Here is a 17,638-nt window from a genome sequence, read left to right as displayed (position 1 = left end):
AGATAAAGTCTCCTTAACATTGTTATTTCCATAACCTGAAGCTGTGTTACCTCTGGGCTCTCATCCTCTCCTATTTATACAGTGAAGCCTGTTTCAACAGAAGTAAAGAGTAAAAAGAATAGGTTATGATGTTATCCAGCTAACCAGTTAAAAGACAATACTATCCTGAGAAACTTAAACCTGCAGCTAAAATAGCTGACTATCTGCAGATTAGAAGCGGTCTTGCAGTGATACATACCCAAAAGGAGAAACATCAGTGGGTTTAATAACGATTCCGACCACCATAGCCACCACTTCCTCCACTACCACCTCCTGGACCATAGTTTCCTGGGGGGGGGGGGGGGGGGGGGGTGTTGAAAGTCACGTCGTTACAGAGAATTGCTTGGTTTAGAAGGTATGTATGTATGTATGTATGTATGTATGTATATATATATATATATATATATATATATATATATACATACACACACTCAATTTAGAACAAAATATTTACCTCCTCCATATGGTCCTCCCATACTCCTGCTGCCACCGAAGTTTCCACCACTCTTCATTGGGCCATAATTTGAAGACTGTTGGTTGTAGTTGCCAAATTCATTGTAGTTTCCACCCCCATAGCTTCCTAAAAAACGTTTTTCAAAAAAAATAAAAATAAATACAATGCCATCACAGTGTAACCTTTCACATATAAACAATTATGATGAAACTCACCTCCTCCATAGTTGTCATATCCTCCACCATAACCACCACCCTGATTTCCATAGCCAGGTCCGCCACCATAACCACCACGTCCACCACCATATCCAGGTCCGCCACCGAAGTTGCCACCTAGAAAGTTCAGACAACTGCTTACCATTTGTAGTGTATGCCCACACAATACAATCACAGCCTTACATAAACACTGACCGACACCCATGAGGGGTTTTTGCTAACTCTATACTACGTAGGAGAATTTATCACTTTAGAAGGCTTTTTAAGTGATAATACTATAGAATTTTGGCTACAATACAAAAACTTGATAGTGCGGCCTTTTTCCAGAAGCTTGTCAATGAGCAGTTAGTGAATGAACCCCTAGGTATACAGTACTACAAGACAAAGGCATTCGCGTGCCAACATACCTCCTTGACCACCACCATATCCATTGTAGCCATCACCATAGCCACGACCACCACCATAACCATCTGTTAAAATAAAGTGCTCTGTTATCAAGGCGTAATTAGACATTTTATTACAATTAAAATTGCAGATGTAATCAGTTATTAAATGAGTGTTCCCTAAAGGAAAGTTTTGCAAAGTAATGGCAGTTTGGGAAGCCAGAGAAATGTTTGTAGCAGCTATAAGCAATTTACAGCTTGCGCAAGACTAACTCATATGTCTGAGGAGAACTGTGGTTTCAACTCTCACTTTATAATGAAGGGCCAACACCAGCATTCTTCCCCTGCTAGAATGTCTGAGATGGCCCTGCAGTTGAAATTGGGGGTGGGCCTTCTAGATTTACAAGCAGTAAAACATTTTAGCAACTAGACCTAGATTTTTGCTTCCTTTGATAGACCAACAAGTTCTTACTGCATGTGTGTTCAGGACTACTGTTTTAAACAATTTCTTAGGGGTGCATGGCTCATAGCCTATATAGTCCGTGCACTACTATTTTAAGTTTTTCTAAGAATGTAGAGAGCACATAAACGGCGGATGATCATACCTGATCCACCTCTAAAGTTACTTCCTGGCCCAGGTCCAAAGTTTCCACCACCACGTGAATCTCCAAAGCCAAAGTTTCCTAGAATTATAAACAGAAATTAACAGCTACTCAACACCCATTATAGCAATTTTATTTGTAAGTGAGCATCATACATACCTCCTCTACCAGTTCGGGTACTCTGAACTTCCTGCATTTCTTGCCTTGTTAAGGCTTTCCTCACTTCTGCATTGTGTCCATTGATGGTGTGATATTTTTGTACTAAAAAAGAGAGCAGAAAAAAAAAATACAAAAAATCTTAGAACCGGACACTATGCAATTCATATAGTAGTTTCACAAAGTTTTATGTAATATTTTGAAGCGTACATCGAACAATCCAGATTTAAGGGGGAGGATAGAAGGTTTGGGGAATTACTTACAGACAATCTTATCAACTGGATCGTGGTCATCAAATGTTACAAATCCAAAGCCCCTTTTCTTGCCAGATTGTTTGTCTGTGATTATTTCTATGCTCTCAATTTTGCCATATTCCTCGAAATATTCTCTAAGATGATGTTCCTCTGTATCTTCCTTAATTCCACCAACAAACAGTTTCTTTACAGTGACATGGGCACCAGGTTTTGCAGATTCCTAGGAAAAAACAGTAGTTTAGTACTGCACTGTCCTGACTTTACAGATACACATCTCAAACTTGTACCATAAAAGCCAAGGTGTATAAAAAATATGCATACAAGATACTATATTAAGCCAGAAATACAGAAAAGATATTTACCTCTCTTGCTACTGCTCTCTTTGGCTCCACTACTCTGCCATCAATTGAGTGCGGGCGAGCCGACATAGCAGCATCAACTTCATTCATAGAAGAGAAGGTTACAAAGCCAAAACCCCTGGACCTTTTACTTGCTGGATCTCTCATTACCTAAAATAGAAGTTAAAAATAAATAACATTGCCAAAAGTGTATCATTACACATTTCCACATGCATTTTTAAAGAGACTAGTAATGGTTTATTTAACATGTTGTAAAGGATATCAAACTAGACAGCATTTGCGTTGCGCAGAAATTTTCTAGAAATATTTCCCACACGCACAAAAGGCAGGTAATTTTTACTAAGAAACTGCATGATCCTTGTTCCTTTAGGTGGCCTTGCAGTGACTCTTCAGTCCATTAGCATATAAAACAGATGCTGATTTGGAGTCTGCCCACCCCCCGCCCAACAGATGTTTATCATTCAGACAAACGGATTTATTCAAATTCAGATTACAGTAAACCCTGGACAGCTACGTCAAAACGTGTTGATCATCGCAGAACGGCAGGCGTTCTTAAACGTTACTTACCACACAGTCTGTTAGTTTCCCCCATTGTTCATAGTATTTTCTTAAACTGTCCTCTGTTGTTTCAAAGCTGAGGCCGCCGATGAACAGCTTGCGGAATTGTTCCTTTTCCCTCTAGAAGAGAGTACAGAATAGAGGGCACAATAAATCAAACAGGTACCAATAAATATTTGGGTTTCATAAATTCAGCGCAGGATATATAAACTTGCATCATTACTGATCCATAACACAAAGGACCCATTCAACTGCAAGCTCATGTTATCCATACACTTGTCAATTGATAAAATGCAAATGTTACTCACAAGCAGCCAGCAATTTTACCTGAAATTATTGGACAGTATTTCACGTAAACAAAAACATAATAATCCCAGATATTAATGATAGTCATGGACAACTGTGAGAGGAAATCAGACTATCTGGGGGTATTTACAAAATAAACTGTGCGAATTCAGGATGAAACGCAAAAGACCAGAGGAGGAAAAACAACAGTACTTTATATAAATCAAGAGGAATTAACAGGAAAACAGCCAATGAAAACAGGCCAAATAAACCATTTCCAAACAAAAGGCTAGGAGGCCATCATTAGAGGGGACTGTTCGGCCATCATGGCGCCTCCTTTACAGAGGCCGCAGAGATAAAATGGCGGCGACAGACCGCAGATCCGCCATTAGCTCAGAGATGATACGCCATACTAAGTCACCGGCTCCGTACCGGGGAGGCTTTATTCTACGTTAGCTCACAGGTGCTTATGTAAATGCACACTGCGGCCTTAATTGGGGAAAATTATTCATACCAAGTAAAATAATTGTACATTACTCACAGGACGGGGCCCGTTACGAGTCCCAACCCATCAGTCCCTTTAACGGTTACTAAGATATATTAATTTCTCGATATCGTTACAGAAGATCTGCCTCTCGCACAACTTAACCCGGTGTTACAGAGAAACAGAATAATCAGGCGATCCCCGCATGCCGGCTATAATTCAGAAAAACGCACATTTCCCACAAGCAGGCTATTGCCGTACGCTTCATAAACCAATCATCTTACCTCCATCGTTAACGGAATGAAAGAAGCCGCGCGAACTGCAGATTATAAATAAATAAATAAATAAAGCTTGGTGGGTGAACCCCAGGCTGCCCTCCCGGACGGAGACTGGAACTAAATGGCGGAGCAAAACCCCCCTTCTTTTCTAGAATCTTCTCTCGCCGATGGCTTTGTCACACCCCCCTCAGCCTTGCTACGTACGCGCAGGCCAATGAGAGCGCAGGGGATGGTCTACGGAGAAAAGGCCATTGCGGTAAACCGATACAGGTTGCTATAGTAACGGAGTGTTGCTTTTCAAACTCAACCCTAGGAAGCCGGCAGGGAGCCGCGCTGTGTTTGCAGAGCGATTGAATTTGAATGGACCTGGTATCAGGTTTAATCGTCCCGTTGTTCATAAGTAAGATGACGCCCTTCCGTCCCCTGAGAAGAATGAATGCGGATAGAGGGGGCTGGGGCTTCACCTGAAGGATTATGGGAGTTTCTTTATTCGGGATTTATATATGGTGCAGCTATGTGGATGTGCATCGGCCGTACTATATTCGTGAAATACATGCAGTAATCCGTGCCTTCATCTTTTGTGGGTAGTAGAACCGTTATTAAACACTCATCTACAGACACCAGACAAGCCAGAAGGCTTGTTTTTTCCCTCAGAAATCTCATGGCGCTGCCACAACCACATCTTTTGTGTAACGTGGATCCTATATATTTAACAAAGCAAAAAAACAGAACAGAAAATATGATTAAAAGAGATAAACCTTTTTTTTTTTGTTGTTGTTGAAACGCTCAGTTATACACAAATACGTCATTCTTACTATTATCAAAAGACGTGAAAACTAGCATATAAGAAATTTGGATCTAGTCCTGTAGTATGTCTTTTCCATAAACCGTTTTGAGTTGCTAATGTCTGTAAGCATTATATTACTTCAAGATGTAAAGTGAACGAATATTAAACTGCTACATTTGTGAGATGATTCCAAAGTATTTGTATTGATTGGACACTTTTCAATACATATTGGTGCCCTTATCCCACTGGCTCCTGTGGCCTGTAAGTGGGGGTCATACATGTGTATCCATACCCCAGGAAAATGGGTATAGCTGTATTGGACCAAGGGAAGATTGAGTCTCAAGTCTAAGGTTATTCCTTTTATTAGGCCAAAAGGAAAAGATGTAGTATAGGCTAGAGAACCTCAGAGGTCACTTCATCAGGCTGCAGCATATCCATCGGAAAGAGTTATGTTTCCAAACTCCCCCTGCAATGGCCACTTTGTCACCTTCAGTCTCTTGCTCACTAGTATGTTGGACCCTGGTGGCTTCTTAATGGTAATTGTTCCTTTATACATCCATCAGTGTAAAATACCTGCCCTAAGACTTCACATGTATTCCCTCCGCGATCACTACATGTTTTGTCCTGTTTACAGTGCGACAGAATTTGATGGTGCTATATAAAACAATAAATAATAATAATGCTATAGAAAATAATAATCGAGTGGTCCTTTACAGCATGGATTTGTCTCTTCACCTTCTAAAGCCTGCACATTATAAGTCACCAGGATTTAGCATTGTATGCCTGGTCCCAGTACTATTCAGCAACAACCAATTTGGAGAAGCACAGATGCCCCATATCTAATTCCCCTCCACCTTTTCTCCCTCCATTCAAGAGATCATTGTTTTTTTTGTTTTTTTTTTACGGAGAGTACTGGTAACATTTTCCTCTCTGCTGCAGTCCATTGAGTGTCTCCCCAATGCTAGGCCCATCTGTCTCCATGTATACAGGTTTATCCTAGTATGCACACTATTCTGTTGTTCTCTACATCACAGGTCAATTAGCTGTCTTATTCCTGTTCAAAGTTCCCCAATCCACAGGCTCCTTGGCCTTTCATTCAGCTATGCCACCCTGGCTTCTCCAGCTGATCCACAGGCTTTTTGATGTCCCTCAGTCTGTTAGTGAATCTCTTCCAATGAACAGACAGTTAACAGACCTCAGTTTTTAAACTGGTACGAAAGGAGAAGAGGGCCCTGCTCTTATGAGCTTACAATCTAGTCGGATAAGGAATTAGTTGGTGGAGATTGCTGGCTGAGAGTGTTATGAGGAAAGGTTGTATACTTCTCGAAAGAGGTGGGTTTTCAGGGAGCTTTTGAAATTTGCACTTTACCTCTTATATGCTACCTGATATTAGCTACACGACAAATAATTTTAGTCAAGTTTTAGTCAACTCTTGTGGTGGTACTACTGTTTACCCGATACACACAACAGTATGTATAGCTCCTTCCAGCGAATCTTAGCATTGTTTTATGTAATGTAGCCCTGTATTTTATAAAATTCGTATTGATTTATGTGAAGAGTGGGATATTTACCCCACCTTCCAGAATAACAATTTCAATTTGCATCTGTAGGTATGTCTGGTTCTTTTATCCCAAATGTTCATTTTTCCTTTCTCTATTTCTTGTCTTCCCTTGAATCTTTTCAGGTCCCTGTTTTCATTTTTAGGCTTTATTTAAATCAATAGCAACATTGTTAATAAAAGTATTCTGCATTTACACATCCATTAGATACTCACACATACACGATGTTGCTGATAGAGGGTGTCTGTGTGGCCACATGAAGGGCAGTTGGGCATGTGGGCAGTGATTCTGCCTGAGGTACTGTACGTCAATGATGAAAGATCAGTTTCTCTTCTGTGAGATTTTGCCAAAGTCTCCTGGGCCATTATATCATGTGTAATGCATGGCCAGCTCAGCAATTCTAGCTGTAGAGACCTGCTTGTGTAAGCCCTCCATACTGAATACTGAAGTAAAAGAGTAAGGACTACAATTCTCCCTTTAGTTAATAGACACCACTTCAACTGTACATACATCCAACTAATGTATAATCATAAACATGAGGGGCACAATCTCTGGTGTGACTACAACTCCCAGGATGCTATGCTATTGCACACCAGGTGGAGGCAAGATGCAACATGGGCAGAGTGTGACATTTAGCCATCTACTACAGTGTTACACAGTTAAGACAAATGATGTGTGTCCTTAAAGAAAATTTCTAGATGTTGTCAAGCAGTGCAAATGTATACAGATGCACAGACGTGTTAACAGGAGTGAAAACATTCTTTGCTTTAGGCACAGATGCCTGACAGACTGGCTAGGTTACAGACACCAACAATGGAGAGGCTCTCTATGTAAAAAATGCAGACAAAGACATGTATGACTGTTTCTTTAATTGCAGTTCCATACGTGTTTTGTTATACCTTAAGAAACATCAGTTATAAATACCAACTAAAATATCATTGGACTCTAACCTAACACAGCATAGGAAAGTTAAATACAAATTAACCCCTTCAGGATCGGGGTTTTTTTTTACCATGTTTGCGCTACAAGACCAGAGCCGTTTTTGTGTTTTTGCGATGTCTTTCTTCAACTGTAATTTCTCTCTTCTCAATTAGTGCACCCACACAAATCATATATTGGTTTTCTTCAGCACAAGTAGGCTTTCATTTGAAACCATATTAAGCTGGGTAGTACATTGTTTTGTTTCAAATAAACTTTAAAAAGTGGTGAAAAAATGAAAAAAAGCCATTTTTTTACAGTTTTGTATACATATAAATTGTACACAGATTGAACCAATGGGAAAAAAATATCCAAAATATATTAATTAACTTGTCCTGATTTGGAAACCACCCTATATGGCCAGGATTTTCATCTACCGTATTTTCCGGCGTATAAGACGACTTTTTAACCCATGAAAATCTTCCCAAAAGTCGGGGGTCGTCTTATACGCCGGGTATACTTACTTACCGAGCCGGACTGGAGAATCACGATTCCCCATGAAGCCCCTAAAACGTAGCGTATCTCCAGGGGAGGGGCAAGCGGAGAAGCCGCCTCCCCTGGGCCGGTCTTCAGGGCCGCGCCGAGGTAGGTGCAAGATCGTGATCTCCCCAACTAGCCCTGATCAGCGGGCGCCCGACCACAACCTCCCTCTAACTAGCCCAACATTAGGGAGCTCGAGGTCTGGCACTTCAGACGTCATATCCCGGCGCTCGGCATCAATTGCCGGCGCGTAGTGATGAGGGAGACAGACCTCACGCTCCCACAACTGGATGGAAGATAGAAGATGAGAAAGGTAAGAGATGGGGTGTAAGTGCAGTTATGTGTATATATGTGTGTGTAAGGTCAGTGTATGTGTATGGTCAGGTGTGTGTAAGAGTAGTGTAGGTATTTGTGTGTTTGTAAGCTGGTGTGTGTGTGTGTGTATATATATATATATATATATATATGTATATATATGTGTGTAAAGGCAGGGGTGTGTGGTAAGGGCAGTGTATAAATGTGTATGCATGGACAGGTGTATGTTAGTATGTGTAGATATATATATGTGTGTGTGTAAGGGCAGTGTATGTATGTATATGTCTGTGTATGGGCAGTGTATGTGTATGGACAGGTGTGTGTAAGGGCAGTGTATGTGTATATGTGTGTTTGTAAGCTGGTGTGTACGTGTATATGTGTGTAAAGGAAGGGGTGTGTGAGGGCAGTGTATGTCTATACATGTGTGTGTGGACAGGCATATGTTAGGGAGAGCTGACCCACCCAATCCAAGCAGGCTTTGTATACAACAACCAGCCAATCACCGGTAAGGTACATCGCTTGCCGTGATTGGCTGGTTGTTGTATACTGGGTAGAGGGGTAGTCTTATACGGCGAGTATAGCCCAAACTCTATATTTTAATTGGAAAAGTTGGGGGTCATCTTATACGCCCAGTCGTCTTATACGCCGGAAAATACGGTATTTTGACCGGAATAGGGCCAATATTGCAAGGCATGCAATATTTTCAAATTCAAACTTATTCAAACTTAATTTTTTTTCCAATTTGGCATGGTTGGCTGATCACTGCAATAGTTATCACAGATACTGATTACCCCCCAAAATGATATGTTTATGAACAGTAGATAAGTCAAGGTGTGCAACTAGGGTCATTTTGACACTTTTCCAGCAGGGATTTTATCACCAATTGCTTCCAAATTTTGAGGTATTTTTATATTTTTGTGGGTTTTTTTGTATATGTTGCAATATTGCTTTAGATTTCATATTACATTTTGAATAGAATATGTGCAAGTGCAGAAGAAAACACCACATTTTGTTCAACAACATCCCCCGGTTCCAACAAGGCCTCACATGCATGGTTCATGCATTTTTTGAGGAAGCTATGAGGCCAAAACTGGAACATGCACATTTCAGTTTTCAAATTTGGAATTTGCAGAAATTGGTTTGCTGGGCCCATATCCCATTTGGGACATTTTGGAAGCCTCCAATTTAAATTACCCCATAAAAGTATATGTTTATGAACAGTAGACATGTCAAGGTGTTCAACTAGGGTATATTTGACACTTTTCAGGCAGCCATTTCTTTACTGATGTCTGCCAAAGTTCACAGGAAATTTATTTTATTGCGTTTTTACGCATATATTTCAATGTTGCATTGAATTTCTGGCACAGCATATATTTTGTCCACGAACATCCCTCGATTCCAACAAGGTCTCACATGCATGGTTCAGGCATGTTTTGGGGAAGCTATGTGGCCAAAACTGGAACATGGTAACTAAATTGGCCCTATTAGGAAGTTGTAAGCTGAAGAATATAATATTAACCATTAGAAGTGAAAAAGAGAGTATATAAACCAAATAAAAATTTTTAAAACAAATTTTAACCGGCAACTGTATGATATTCCTTAAAAAAGTTGCCAATGCACAGACCTGGCTTATCAGGGCAACCAGAACAGTAAAATATTGTGTCCTTCCTGTGCTCTTTTGGCATAACACACCCTGCACTGTTTCTGTGTTTTAGATTTTTGGGGAAGTTCGAGGGAAATTGAAAGGAAAATGTTCTGCCTGAATTACCGCAGCATTTTCTGGAGACACTGAAGGTCCTTGTACATTTGGAGCCAAGATTTCCCTAAGTAACTGAAGCTGAAAAGATAGAAATGTGGCTTTTTTGGCGGGGTTTATTTTTTTGTGAGTTGCAATCTGCATTAAATAAATTGCTACCTTCTTGTACCATGTATTTGTTTTCCTCATAATGAGGTATGGCTGCAATAATTGATCGTCCAAATCCACTCCCCCTATGCCTATTGTAGGCCTTGATGCAGGTCAGCTTTTTTATGGACCTGTGTTTTGCCCCGGACAGGAACAGGAACAGGAATGTTGGCATCATGGTGAATTGTGCTTAACATGCTTAATTTGGTTTCCCTAAGCTGTTTTGGGAACCCTCTTCTGTTTTGCCTTATGGCACCACAGGCCACGGTGTCCATGCAAAACAGCAACTTGAAAAAAGGGACACTTGTGTAAAAGTTGTCCACATACAAGTGGTACCCTTTGCTCAGTAAGGGGCAAAGCATTTTTCACTTATGCCCAGATGGTCTGAGCAACCTGGTGGGTCAAGCTTGGCATGTTTCTCCTTACACACCCGGACGTGTGTAGCCCCTACTGCTCTCACATAATTTGTAAAATGTAACCCCATAACGGGAGCGTTTAGAGGGAATTTATTGCTTGAACCCTAACCAGCCTTTAAATTTCATTAGGGACTCATCAATACAAATTTCTCGGGGGTATAAACTGCAACAAATTTGGTTTGGAAGTGAGTAATAAGGGGCGAATTTTAAAAAGCCTGTCATATTTGGGGTCATCTTTGGGAAGGCACTGGGTATTGTCATTAAAATGTAAAAATCAGAGGAGGAGTTCAGACCTTCCCTTCTTCATGGTCTTAGAGAAAATTTTGGTTGAAATAATGGGGTCTGTGCTCTAGTAGGACCTTAAAGAGGGCTTTTTTATTATCCCCATTATCATGGTGAGTGCCCAGAATTTTTTTTAACTCGCACACATCAGTGGGAGTCCATGCCTTTTGCTTCATTTTTTTTGCTATTATTGGCAAGTTGCTGGGCAGCGTATAAATTAGTTTGGTAAGCTAATGCCTCCCAAAACTCATCACCCATGAACAGCTCCATAAACTGGCATGGGGTAAAATTTGTGACATCCAGATGAATGTCAGAATTGCCAGTGAAGGGGGGGGGCATCTGGGAAAATGCCAGCTGCAGGGATCCACTCTACAGCAGGGCCGGACTGGCCCACCGGGATATTTCCTGGTGGGCCGGCAGGTCCGTGGGCTGGGCGGCCAACAGACTAACCCTGAAGGCGCCAGGGGCGGGTTGGGCAGGGGGACAATTGCCCCCCAGGCTGCCCGAAATCTAATCAAAGCGGCCGCTGGGTGCTGATGCGGACGGCCGGCATCAGCACCCAGCAGCCGTGTGCGATGGCCGTCTAGTGATGGGAGCAGCGTGAGGGGTGAAAGCTCCGCCCCCTCGCACTGACCTTTCACCCCTCACGCTGCTCCCATCAGTATGCGGCCATCAGACTGCTGGGAATGTAATCTAAACGGCCGATGCGTGCTGATGCCGCCGGCCGGCTCTGCTTTAATACTTTTTTATTTACTTTATATGGCAAGCCGATCCAGCTTACCATATAAGTACAAAAAAAGTGTTAAAGTAGCTCCGGCCGGCGGCATCAGCACGCATCGGCCGTTTAGATTACATTCCCAACAGTCTGATGGCTGCATAGTAGTGATGTCCGGATCATGAACGAATCGTTCATTTGATCCGGTTCTTTTTAGTGATCCGGATGAGTCGGTTCACTAGACTGAACGATTCGTTTGTAACGGTTCAGTCTGTGAATCATGCAGCTGTAACCTGATCCTAGAGCTGTGAGTCATCTGCAGAGCACTCAGACACAGACTCTGGGGTCAGGTTACAGCTCATTAATTCACACAGGAACGATGACTCTTAGAGTCAGAGAGTCGTTCAAAGAGTCGAATGATCCGAAGAGTCGAATGATCCGAAGAGTCGAATGATCCGAAGAGTCGAATGATCCGAAGAGTCGAATGATCCGAAGAGTCGAATGATTCGAATCTTACAGGGATCCGGATCTTACAAGGATCCGAATCTTACAGAGATTCGAATCATTCAGAGAATATCACTGATACCATACTTTTATAAATAAATACATTAATAATGTTCACACTGCCCCCAGGATTTAGATTCCCCTGAGTTTGCCCCCCCTTTACCTATAACTGCACCTACAGTTAACTTTATTAAATTAATTAAATTAACCCTCAGTCATCAGCATAAAATTAACCCTTATACCCCATCAACCATAACTGCCCCTGAAATTAACCGTAAAGATCCCATTAACCATAACGGCCCCTGAAATTAACCCTAAAGACCCCATTAACCATAACGGCCCCAGAAATTAACCCTAAATACTCCATTAACCATAACTGCCCCTAAATTAATTGCATGTACTCCAGATAAATTACCTAATAAATTGGTATGGTTGATGGGGTCTTTAGTGTTAATTTGGGGGCAGTTATGCTTAATGGGGTGTTTAGGGATAATTTAGGGGCAGTTATGCTTAATGGGGTCTTTAGTGTTAATTTAGGGGCAGTTATGCTTAATGAGGTGTTTAGGGTTAATTTGGGGGTAGTTATGCTTAATGGGGTCTTTAGTGTTAATTTAGGGGCAGTTATGCTTAATGAGGTGTTTAGGGTTAATTTGGGGGCAGTTATGCTTAATGGGGTCTTTAGTGTTAATTTAGGGGCATTTATGCTTAATGAGGTGTTTAGGGTTAATTTGGGGGCAGTTATGGTTAATGGGGTGTTAAGGGTTAATTTTAGGGGCAGTCATGGTTGATGGGGTGTTAAGGGTTAATTTTAGGGGCAGACATGGTTGATGGGGTGTTTAGGGTTAATTTAATGGTGAGGGTTAATTTAATTAATTTAATAAAGTTAACTTAAGGTGCAGTTGCAGGTAAAGGGGAATGTAAATCCTGGGGGCAGTGATTATTAATGTATTATTTATAACAGTATGGTGACATTCTCTGAATGATTAGAATGCCAATGAAGGCAGAGAGTCGTTCAAAGATCCGGATCTTACAATGATCCGGATCTTACAATGATCCGGATCTTACAGTGATCCGGATCTTACAGTGATCCGGATCTTACAGTGATCCGGATCACTGTAAGATTCGGATCCCTGTAAGATCCGAATCTTTGAACGACTCTCTGCCTTCATTGACATCACTGGAGGCAGGGGGGAGGATTCATAATGAAAGGGGCGGGGCCAATCGTTAGTGTGCCTGCACGGAGTTACTGGAAAACAGTAACTCCGTGCAGACACACTGAGTGATCCGAAGATCCGGATCATGAATCGGATCATTTCAGTGAACGAATCGAAATGATCCGATTCACTTTAATGATCCGAACTTCCCATCACTACTGCATAGTGTGGGAGCAGCGTGAGGGGTGAAAGCTCCGCCCCCTCGCACTCAGACTGCTGCAGCACCGGATGTCAGGTCAGTGACATCCTGTCAGCATAGAGGAGAACAGTGTGCAGCTACCAGAGGACGGAAGTCAAGAGAAGTAGAAGGTCAGTAAACCAATGTATTTTTTGTACTGTATAATATTTTTTTGTATTTGTTAAAAACAAAAAAAATCGGCATGTGTGTGTATGTAAGTGTGTCCCCCTATATGCCACTCTGCCTCCAGAAATGCCTTATACCCCCCTATATGCCACTCTGTCCCATGATATGCCTTTTAACCCCCTATATGCCAGAGTTGCATATAGGGGTATAAGGCATTTCTGGATGCAGAGTGACATATAGGGGGTCAAAAGGCATATCTGGAGGCAGAGTGGCATAAAGGGGGTTAAAAGGCATATCATGGGACAGAGTGGCATATAGAGGTATAAGGCATTTCTGGATGCAGAGTGACATATAGGGGGTCAAAAGGCATATCTGGAGGTGGAGTGGCAAAAAGGGGGTTAAAAGGCATATCACGGGGCAGAGGGGCATATAGGAGGGTTGAGGCATATCAGGGAGGCAGAGTGGCATATAGGGGGGGTATAAGGCTTTTCTGGAGGCAGAGTGTCCCATGATATGCCTTTTAACCCCCTTTATGCCACTCTGCCTCCATAAATGCCTTATACCCCCTATATGCCACTCTGTCCCATGGTATGCCTTTTAACCCTCTATATGGCAGAGTGGCATATAGGGGGTTAGAAGGCATATCATGGGACAGAGTGGCATATAGGGGTATGAGGCATTTCTGGATGCAGTGACATATAGGGGGTCAAAAGGCATATCTGAGGTAGAGTGGCAAAAAGGGGGTTAAAAGGCATATCACGGGGCAGCGGGGCATATAGGAGGGTTGACGCATATCAGGGAGGCAGAGTGGCATATGGGGGGGTATAAGGCATTTCTGGAGGCAGAGTGACAGGGAGTAAAAGGCATTTCTGGAGGCAGAGTGGCATATAGGGTATTAAAAGGCATATTATGGGGCAGAGTGGCATATAGGAGGGTATAAAGCATATCGGGGAGGCAGAGTGGCATATAGGGGGGCATAAGGCTTTTCTGGAGGCAGAGTGCCCCATGATATGCCTTTTAACCCCCTTTATGCCACTCTGCCTCCAGAATGCCTTATACCCACTATATGCCACTCTGTCCCATGATATGCCTTTTAACCCCCTATATGGCAGAGTGGCATATAGGGGGTATAAGGCATTACTGGAGGCAGAGTGGCATATATGGGGTTAGAAGGCATATCAGGGGGGTAGAGTGGCAAGCCTGGGGGCAGAGGTGCATAACTCGGGGGTAGGTTGTCAAATGAAAGGAAATAAAAACCAAACATGTCTCAATCATAGCTTTTATTAAATATGGAAAAAAATAGTCTACATGAATTAATAAAGAAATAAAAGTTTCTTACCAGAATATAGTGAAGAATAATGTGATCAGTGTTTTGTTCCGCTGAATAAAATGGAACTTTTTCATCTAAAAATGTTCGCAGTAGCAAATGTTTTCATCCCATTATGTGTAATGTATTACATTAAATTTGTATTGTATTGTATTAAATTTATTAGGGCCTTTTAACACTTTTGCTTTCTGGCATTTTAATACAAATAATGAGATAAAAAGAATGGCGAATAGTGTGACGCGGGTATGTATAAGGGGTGCGTGTGGGTATAAGAGCTTGACCGTGAGATAAACTATATGGGGCTGGTCTCCAAATTTTTCCAGGGCTGCTTTTCAGTCCCAGTCCGGCCCTGCTCTACAGAGGGATCAGGATTATTAGAAGCTACATGGCTTCTCTTAACTGGGGGTGCAGCATTATCATCAGAGCTGCTGGTAAACTGACCATGTCAGTAAATTCCCAACTAACTAAACACCCACTCACACTAAAACAAAAAAAAAAGAATTAACCCATTAGGGTCAAATAATGTTGATCAGCAGTGGAAAAAAAAATATATAAAAAGATTATTTTGAGAAAAATCGCTCAGGGCACACTTTAACATTTTCTGTCTGTCTCCAACTCACAACCATGAGTGAGGAGTAGGGAGGAGTAGGGTAGTATAGACAGATACAATGTCTACAATTGTTTTTTATGCGATCACGTGCACGGAGTTGAGGAGGATTGGCTGCCACATGATTGCTCGGCTGTCCCCTTACAGTCCCGACATGCAGCGTGATGCGGGACCATGCATTAGCGATGACGTACCTGGTACATCCCCATCCGCAGGTACCATGTGACCTGGAAGTACCAGGTACGTCCTGTTCGCGAAGGGGTTAAACATATACTAGCCATGTAGAGAAAACAAAAACATTTCATTTAAATTAAAGGGGCTGTCATGTTAACACCATTGCTTCTTTATCAAGGCCTAAACACCAATGCTTCTTTATCAAGGCCTACACTAGCAAGTTTTTCCAATGTGAAGATGTGAGCCGGTCCTGTATAATGCATTATTCGATATGTAAGGGGATTGCTGCCTATACATTATCCAGAGCCAGTCAAGCTTTTCTTCTGCAGAAGCTCTTCGTATTAGTGTTGCTATGCATTATCAAGGGCAAACTTTTCCTGTTATAAGGGCCGAGCTGGCCCTCTATATTAAAATTCTTGGACATAATTTTGCAGATTTAACTATGTGTCCTGCGGAACTAGCTTAGCCTTTGTGGCAGGACAAGCTTCCCTTAATAATGCATAGCGATATCAGAGAGCTCAAAGTGAATAGGCCCTATAGCCTATAATATTCACTGTGACAGGTCTACCCCAGTGACCCCCTCTAAATCTGTCTTGGTTGCTCTGTATAATATATAGATAAATATATCAGATTTTTAGGAAACAAAAACTGCTTTTGAACAATGCATAACAGGACTAGCTTATCCCCTTAACCCCTTAATGACAATTGCCGGTTCTGACACGGCATGGAAAAACAAGTCGATTATGACAAATGATGTGCCAGAACCGGCACGCCTTTAAACGGGTGCAGAAAGCGATCTACGTTCGCTTTCTGCACCCAAACGGCGTTGCTGTAATGCCTCGACCTTGAGGCATTCAGCAACGCCACGATCGGCACCAGGGGCCCCTCCCCAGGGTGTCAACAACCGCCATACATTGTATGGCGGCGGACGCCCGTTTTAAAAGCGTTTAGGAGGCGATCAACGATCACCTCCTAAACTTAAATGGTGTCGCTGGAATGCCTCGATCAGGAGGCATCCAGCGAGACCAAACACTTACCTTTGGATGGGCTGTGACCGCTCCGGAGAGCGGTCACAGCCGCAGCTGCCGGTGATCTTCGCCATCTGCAAGATGCCCGGGGAAAAAAAACAATAAAGGTGAAAAAGTTCGCTAGACGGTCTCTGGACCCTCTATACAGGTACTGCATTCAACCATGCAAGTCAATGGAGCCCAGCTTTCTAATCACAGTGTGATTAGTAAAAATAAATTAAAAAATAAAATAAATAATAATTAGAAAAAAATTGTAAAAAAAACAGTTTACATTTTTTTTTAAAAAAGGCAAAAAAAATAAAATATATATATAAAAAAATATATTTTTGTGAGCAAGTCCTAAAATTAGCACATTAGCTTAAAACAATTCTTGCATGGAAAGTGTTAAAATACTGGCATATTAAATGCCCATGGGGTGCCTACTTTTAAAAAATGTATGATTTGATGGGGTAAATTGAATTGGCCGGGTTCAACAATGTCCCAAATAACACGGGGCGAAGGATGGCCACACATCTAATTTCCAATTAGAAAAATGCACACGTACCAAATGTGGCCTTTTAGTTCCCCCCAAAAATGACAAACCCATGCATGTGGGGTATCACTGCGCTCAGGAGATGTTGCTGAACACATATTGGGGTGTCATGTGACAGCGGCATAAACCAGGAGCTGTAAATTCATACATAAAATAGGTGTGTGGGGGAAAAATACACACACAAAAATACTACTGCAAACCTTGAAAAAATTCTGGTGGTAAAATGTGTGCATGCAAAGAGTTAAAATATCAGCATTTAAAATACCCTGGGGTGTCTAGTTTTCAAAAATATATGGCTTTATTGGCCACACTGAAATGGCCCGGCTCAAAGATGTACCAAATAGGGCATGGGCAGTGGATCCCCAAATGCCAAAGTTCAACATTGAAAAATGCGCATGCCCCAAATGTGGCCCTTTTGCCCCCAAACAGCCAGGCAAAATCATTCA

The 17,638-nt window shown here is 41.9% G+C and overlaps 1 protein-coding gene across 1 annotated transcript; it reads right to left on the bottom strand.

The window, feature by feature from the left end:
- Nucleotides 1-262: 262 nt before the first annotated feature.
- On the bottom strand, nt 263-5,130 carry LOC149300824 (heterogeneous nuclear ribonucleoproteins A2/B1-like). The gene is made up of 10 exons (XM_089484724.1): nt 5,101-5,130; nt 3,030-3,131; nt 2,466-2,612; nt 2,113-2,323; nt 1,853-1,954; nt 1,697-1,774; nt 1,112-1,178; nt 709-845; nt 494-619; nt 263-312 (listed from the first exon to the last, which is right to left on the bottom strand). Exons 1-10 carry the CDS (start codon nt 5,128-5,130, stop codon nt 263-265), a joined length of 1,050 nt encoding a protein of 349 aa, XP_089340850.1.
- Nucleotides 5,131-17,638: the final 12,508 nt, after the last annotated feature.

The sequence above is a fragment of the Sceloporus occidentalis genome, unplaced genomic scaffold (assembly GCF_023333645.1).
Source record: "Sceloporus occidentalis isolate IW3139 unplaced genomic scaffold, rSceOcc1.0.p SCAF_23, whole genome shotgun sequence".
NCBI classification, from domain to species: domain Eukaryota; kingdom Metazoa; phylum Chordata; class Lepidosauria; order Squamata; family Phrynosomatidae; genus Sceloporus; species Sceloporus occidentalis.
Note: the sequence above shows the minus strand (reverse complement) of the source record. Positions and strands in the feature narration are given on the sequence as shown.